Below are 7,329 nucleotides of genomic sequence, written 5' to 3'. Positions count from 1 at the left end.
GCCAAGGTGGAGCGGGCGAGGGCGGAGGCGACGGGAGCCCGGCGGGCGCTTGACGAAGCCAGCCGGCTGCAGGGGCGGTTGGAGGTCGACAAGGACCGCCTCGAGGCCGAGGTGGAGCGCCTCAAGGTGGAGGCCGCCAAGGTCGTGGAGACGCAGCATGCCCTTGTAGAGGCGGACCAGCAATGCAGCCAGCTATCCGATGACAAGGGGTAGCTCCAGGCCGAGGTGGAGCGCCTGAAGGCGCTGGTGGCCGCGGCGGAGGAGACCCGACAGGCGAAGGCTCGGCGCCGCGAGGAGGCCAGGAAGGCGGCTGAGGACAAGGACGCCGAGCTGAAGGCGGCCCTTGCCAAGGTCGCCGAGCTGGAGAAGGAACTCCAGGAGCGTGGCTGCACCATCGCCCGAGAGCAGCGCGGTACGTTGCTCGAAGCGCATCACCTGGAAGAGTCCTTCTCCAGTAAGTGCTTTCCTTCAGTTTTGTCGTTACCGGGTTGGGACTCTGGCTTTTCTTCCTTAGTGGCTTTCTTCTGACTTGCTTTTCTCTTTGACATGGGCCTTCCTAGAGATGCGCCAGCTGGCGGAGGAGGCAGTCCGCTTTCAGCATGACCTGCAAGGATTCGTCGGCTCCGGGACTGACCCGCAGGTGGCACGGACCTTCTTGGAGATCATGGCCACCGCCAAGGCCCGTCTGCAAGTCCTAGGAGAGCAGATGGGGAGGCTTTCCGAGGCTGGCACGGCAATGACGGCGGCCCTCTGGCCGGGCGCCGTCGCGCCGAGCAGCTTCACGTGGCTGGCGAGGTGGTTGGAGGCGGGCCCGGACCGGCTTCAGGAGTGGTGGGTTTCTGCCGCCCAAGCTGGTGCTGAGATGGCGCTTCAGTTCGGGCTGTCCTGGCGCCGAGACCTGGTGCTGGACGCATTGATGGGCCAGCGGGCCGGCTCGGAGAGCCAGCTGCAGGCGGAGGCGGGACGGATCGCCGCCCGGGCCAGCTACGTCGCCGGGTTCGCCTTCCACGACGAGTTCCAGCTGGAGCAGGCGGAGGATGGCGGAGTCGTGCCCGCTGAGGACTACGGTCTTCTTCTAGACGACCCGGAGGGCAGCTCCGAGGAGACGGGCGTCTACCGCGACACGGACGCCGGAGAGGACGAAGTCGGCACTTCGGCGGATCCGGAGGCTACGCGATCCGGTGGCGGAGATGCCTGATTTTAACTTTGTAAAAATTTCTGTTAGGTAGCAGGTCCACCCATCCACTGAGGGTTAACTTGGGTGTAATGAACTCTGGCCTTGGGCCTGTTTCTTAATTTACGGTGTTTGAGTCTTATGAATGTTTGTGCCTTTGCTTTTTCGTTTTTTCGAGCCGTTTTCCCGCATTCTTCCCTCTTGGGCTTCTCCCCCGCGAGTCTGACGGCCGAGGCTCCGGTCCGTGACAAAGGGTTCGGCCTTTTGAGGGGAGCGTGTAGTACTTAGGCTTTCGTAATGTTGAGCGCGAGCAAAAACACCCACTGGGCCGGCCGGCGGCAACCCGGCAAGGCCGGGTTGGCGGGCGACCGGTCTCTTGGCGGCTTGGAGTGGCGGGGGCCGGGTCAAGCGACCCGGCAGCATGCGAAGAAACTCGTGGATGCCAGCGCTCTTGCTCTTTGTCTTTGAAGCTTTTTTCTCGCGACTTCTCCTTTGGGTTTCCCCCCGCGAGTCTGACGGCCGAGGCTCTGGTCCGTGACAAGGGGTTCGGCCTTTGGGAGGAACGTGCGATATTTAGCCTTTCGGAACGTTGAGCGTAAGCGAAACACCCACTGGGCCGGCTCGCGGCAATCCGGCGGGGCCCAGTTGGCGAGCAGCCGGTCGTGCGGTGACTTTTAAAGTGGCGGGGCCGGGTTGGATGACCTGGCAGTTCTTGACTTAGTGCTTGAGGCGCGCCGGTGCTCTGGTCGTCTCATGTGCTTGCCAGCCAATAGGCGAAGCCGGTTCTGCGGCTTAGGGCGAAGTGAGAGGCCGCGGCGGTTCGACGCGTAATGTGTTGCTAAGGGAAGCAGCGGGTGGCCCAGCCGGCCAGCCACCGAGCCCCCGGGTCGAGTGAGTCGATCCGGCAGCCGGGTTGGCTTACAAGGAAAGTAATGCACGAAATGTAGGGGACACAATAGCTTGGTCACGAAGAAGGGCAGCCCCTGAGCGTCGTTCATGGGTCTCATAGTTTCTAGATGGTTACAAAAGGCAGTGATACATACGTGCATACGGCTAACTGTAAAACGGGCGGAGGAGCTCCGCTTTCCATGGCCGGGTTGTTTCTTCGCCGGCGGTGTCCCTCTTGCGCTTGTTTGACTTGCGGGCGTCGATGAGGTAGTACGCGTTGCGATCGCACAAGGCCTTGCTGACGCTGAGGGGCCCCTCCCATGGGGAGGACAGCTTGTGCTGACCGGCCTGCTGCTGGATGAGGCGGAGGACGAGGTCTCCCTCCCGAAAGGCGAGGGGCTAGATTTTCTTGTTGTGGTAGTGCCTCAGGCCTTCCTAGTAGATGGACGAGCGACTGAGCGCTAGGAGGCGTGCTTCCTCGAGCAGGTCAACACCGTCTTCGCGAGATTCTTTAGCTTTGGCTTCCGTGTACATCGTGACGCGCGGCGAGTCGAACTCGACGTCGGTCAGAATGACAGCTTCTGCTCCGTAGACGAGGAAGAATGGGGTGAACCCGGTCGACCGGTTTGGCATGGTGCGAAGACTCCAAAGGACGGACGGCAACTCGCCGAGCCAGCTGCCGGGGGAACGGACGAGTGGCTCGACGAGCCACGGCTTGATGCCGGATAGGATGAGGCCGTTGGCCCGTTCGACCTGGCTGTTGGACTGCGGATGTGCAACGGAAGCCAGGTCGAGGCAGATGCCGGAGACGGAGCAGTACTGCGCGAGCGCGCCCTTGGCGAAGTTGGTGCAGTTGTTTGTGATGATCCTGTTTGGTACGCCATAGCTCACCGCGACGTCCTTGATGAACCAAACAGTCGTCGGGCCGTCCAGCTTCCTGATTGGCCTTGCTTTGATCCATTTGGTGAACTTGTCCACCGCCACCAGCAAATGCGTCATGCCGCCTCAGGCAGTCTTGAAGGGCCCCGCCATGTCGAGCCCCCAGACTGCGAAGGGCCAGGCGATCGGGATGGTCCGGAATGCTGACGCCAGCTGGTGGCTGCGCTTGTTGAAGCGCTAGCATCCCTCACACTTGTTGATTCCGCGCCGCCCCGCCTTGGCCCCTACTCCAAGACGCCGCCGCCCCGCCCTTATATACTGCCGCCCCGCCACCCCAACACCCCACCGCAACCACCGCCGCCCGCGCCGTGCCAAGCCCCGCCGCCCGTGCCGCCTAGCCACCACCGCCGCACACCGCCTCGCTGGACCTCTCGCCGGAGGTAGTCGCCGGACTCCGCCGCTAGTTTTTTTATAAAAACCGTTCGGTTTTTTAGAAACCCTAGATCCGTTTTTTTGGATTCGCCGGTTTTTCTCGGTTCTTCTAGTTAGCGGACGTTCGTCCGAATGTTAGTTTTAACGAACGGTTCTTCGCCCGTTAGATACAGCTAATGAACGCTCGTTCGTTAGTCTGTTCATTAGTTTTCTTTTATCGGATTTATTCCGCGGTTTTCTCTGATCGCGATTTCTGATCCGATCTTAGTTTCTGTTTTTCTTTTCGCTCGTTAGTCGGAATCAGGCGATTCAAGCGCCTAGAGTTTCATCTCGAAACCCTCTTTCTGTTTAACCAACTCAAACAAGTTTTCTCTACTGTAAAATTTGACCTAGTTTCAGATTAGTAAATGAAGCTTCTTTCGTTCACCGTTGGAGTTTTGTTGCTCCGTTTGATTTGATTCTTTTTGCGAACCGGAGTTCTTAATTTGAACTTTCTGGTCAACCTCTTTTATTTGAGTTTTGCTTGTGCATCATTCCTTGTTACTTATGTATGCTATTGTTTGCTTGTGATAGAACACCCGGAGTGCGAAGCTGCTACTACGAGTCCCTAGGTTTCGCAGATCGTCAGCAAGAGAAGTAACACTTTGATCATACCCCTTTATCACCCAGTTTTTATGCATTAGTTCCAATCCTCAAACATTGCATGATTAGGATGTCATTAACTTGTGGGTTGGGAAGTAGTTGATGAGGTAGAACCTATTGCCCTGTTACATTCAAACCCTTGGGAGTTACTCTACGCGTTGCTTATATTACTATGCTATGCTCGTAGACGTGGTTTGGGTTTGAGTGAAATCCATGACAAATGTGAGATTGTTAAATTAACGGTTCAACTTAAGGTGGCAACTTAATCAAACAACTGGGTGGATTGAGTCACCTGGAGTACCCAGTGTTGCCTGTATTTTTTTGGAAATCCTGGAGTACCCGTGTGATCTTCCTATGGACCGCCACCCAGGCTCAAAGGGAACTGAGATGATTCATGCTAGAAACTTCCGTGTGCAGCCACAAGCTATTATGGGCTCTAGCATAGTTGAGTAAGTTACATGAAGCTCTTGAAGAGGCAGATCAGCAGGTAGTGGGATGTAGGTTTGGTATGGTCTGTCCGGAGTAGAGAGTTAATGTTTCTGAAAGACTGTGTCTCGGTCATCCGTTTCTCAAACAGCCTGTAGTGCGAGAAATCCAACGGAGGTGATCGAGTCTTGTGGGGAAAAGTGTGCAAACCTCTGCAGAGTGTACAATCTAATCATGGTTAGCCGTGTCCCCTGTTATGGACAATTCTTGAGTATCTAGTACTTGGGCTATCACATGTATCTCATCATGTTTAATTAATATTGTTGGGTTGTTAATCACTTTAATTGGGATTGAGTTGGAGGAACCTTCTCAATGATGTTTAAACTACCATGATAGTAAAATTAAAATCTATTCCTTTGTTGTAGAGAAAAATTGGCTTTTCGCAAAAACTATAAACCATAGAGCTTTCCACCAGCCATATATGCATGTAGTGATAGCATTATTTTGTTCTTGCTCTACTGTGTTATGTTGCCAGCATATTCCATGTGCTGACCCGTTTTCGGGCTGCAACGTATTATGTTGCAGACTTTTCAGACGAGGAGTAAGGTTCGTTAGGTCATTGTCGTGCAGCTCAGCTATGCCATTGGAGTTGATGGACTCACTTTATCTTCCAAGCCTTCCGCTGTTATCGTATTAGATGGCCTTAAGCCATATTATTGTAATAAGTTCTCTCTTGAGACATTCGATGTAATAAGTGTGTGATTGCTACTCTGTTATAAATCCTTCGAGTACTGTGTGTGTCAGCATTACCGATCTAGGGATGACACTGAAGCACAGAGACTTGACCATCTGAGGCCAGGTCACTACACCGGAGGTCTCAGTTAACATCGTCAGTTCAGGATCCGAGTCCGCTTCAGGAGAGGACCCCGCAGCACCAGCCGAGCATTAGAGCTTCTGAGTATTCGCGATCGTCCGGATGGTGTACGAGTGTAGTCGTACGAGTCATGAGGTTTCGTTTCATGTATGAGAGTAGTTGAACCCGACATGTTATGTATCTTTCATGTATGAGTCTGTGTATAATTATATTGGGACTCTATTTTATTCGCCGTATTTTCTTCGTCATTTTGGTTTTTCTCGGGCTTTTGTTGCTGGCCTTTCCCCAATTTATTTTGAATGCTTCTCATCTCGGTTGCGTTGTCTTGGCAAAAACAAAAATAGGATGCCGCAGGGAGGCAGGAGTAGCAACGCTCGCGCGGGTACTCCTGTTCGTCGTTCCGCACGACAGGCAGAACACTCCACCGAGCCGTACGTTCCACCACCGCCTCCACCGCCATATCCGCCCTCCACCGAGCAAATTCTGTGAATGTTTGAGGAAAGACGAAGTAATGATCTAATTGAAATTTGAAGAAGTGTGCAAGATATGGTTGGGCAGAATGGGAATCAGAACGGTCATCACTCCAAGCTGTCAGATTTTCAAAGGACCAAGCCTCCCAGTTTCAGTCAGGTTATTGACCCCTTGGAAGTAGGCGATTGGCTGCGAACCATTGAGAGGAAACTTGAGATTTCTCATACTGAATATGATGATAAAGTTCCATTTGCAACTCATTATCTTGAAGGCGCTGCTGCCATATGGTGGGAGAATATAAAAGCCATGTGGTCAAAATTCACGGATCAGTTCCGGAAATATCATATCCCTACTGGAATTATGAAGACCAAGCAGCAAGAATTTCTCATGCTCCTCCAAGGAAATCAGTCTATGGGTGAATATTTGCAAAAATTCAATCATTTGTCACGTTACTCCCTTCATGACGTGGCCACTGAAGAAAGAAAGATTAACAAATTTCTTGGTGGATTAAACCCGCAACTCCGGTGTACTCTCAGTATGTTTGATTTCCCAGATTTCCAAACTCTGGTGAACAAGGCTTTCATTGCTGAAAGGGAACACATGCTTGTATCAGATAATAAGCCTGCTAGCAATGACCACAAGCGCAAGTTTGAGCCAAAGAAGGATGGGCAACCCGTGCAAAAGGCTCATACCTGGCAGCAGACTTAGGTGGAATACAAGCCCAATTGGCAATAGAATGTTAACAAGACCACCACTCAAGTCAAGAATGTCGTGACCAACCCAGTGCACGAGGAGCGACATCGCAACAATTCTTGCTTCAGTTGTGGGAAAACCGGACATTATGCCAGACAGTGTCCCAAGAACAGCAAGGCAAATGCTCTATTCAGGCCACAAGTCAACTTTATGGAATCATGCCCGCACCAGCAAAACATAACTGGGCACGTTCACCACCTCTCCGCAGATGAAGCCCAAGAAATCCCTGAAGTCGTCATTGGTATGTTTCCTGTTAATAACATACCTGCAGTAATTTTATTTGACTCTGGGGATTCCCACTCTTTTATCTCTCAGAGTTTTGTTGCCCAAAACAAATTTCCTTGTTCGCTTTTGGGCAAGAAATGCTGGTACAAACCCCGGGATCCTTAATCAAGAGCAATCTGGTCTGCTGTAATCTGGAAATCAATATCAACGGAGTCCGCTTTTCAACTTCTTTGATAATTATTGAGTCTGCTAAGCTGGATGTTATCTTGGGTATGAATTGGCTGACTCAATATCAAGTATGCATAAATTGCGCGACCCGAGAAGTCACTTTGACCAGTCTGAAGGGGCATACTACCAAATTCTATGCTCGCAGAAGCATACCCAAGAAAGAAATGGTCTTCACCGCTGTGGCTGAATTGGAATTAATTCCCGTGGTCAGTGAATTTCCTGATGTATTTCCAGAAGAGCTGCCAGGCATGCCACCAGATCGAGAGCCTGAGTTCACAATAGATCTTGTGCCCGGAACCGCACCGTTATACAAGAAGTATTACTGGATGCCCTCATC

The 7,329-nt window shown here is 52.4% G+C and overlaps 2 protein-coding genes across 2 annotated transcripts; one reads left to right on the top strand and one right to left on the bottom strand.

Moving 5' to 3' along the window:
* Window positions 1-2,497: 2,497 nt before the first annotated feature.
* On the bottom strand, window positions 2,498-5,775 carry LOC147991164 (uncharacterized). Its single transcript, XM_087538554.1, has 2 exons — window positions 5,751-5,775; window positions 2,498-3,012 (listed from the first exon to the last, which is right to left on the bottom strand). Exons 1-2 carry the CDS (start codon window positions 5,773-5,775, stop codon window positions 2,498-2,500), a joined length of 540 nt encoding a protein of 179 aa, XP_087394680.1.
* An 86-nt stretch (window positions 5,776-5,861) lies between these two features.
* On the top strand, window positions 5,862-6,494 carry LOC147991163 (uncharacterized). The gene has a single exon (XM_087538553.1). The coding sequence runs from the start codon at window positions 5,862-5,864 to the stop codon at window positions 6,492-6,494; it is 633 nt and encodes a 210-aa protein (XP_087394679.1).
* The last annotated feature ends 835 nt before the right edge of the window (window positions 6,495-7,329 follow it).

The sequence above is a fragment of the Triticum urartu genome, chromosome 1A (genome assembly GCF_056163025.1).
Source record: "Triticum urartu cultivar PI428250 chromosome 1A, HENAU_Tu73, whole genome shotgun sequence".
Taxonomy (NCBI): domain Eukaryota; kingdom Viridiplantae; phylum Streptophyta; class Magnoliopsida; order Poales; family Poaceae; genus Triticum; species Triticum urartu.
The sequence above is the reverse complement of the archived record's forward strand: the minus strand, read 5'-3'. Positions and strand labels throughout refer to the sequence as shown.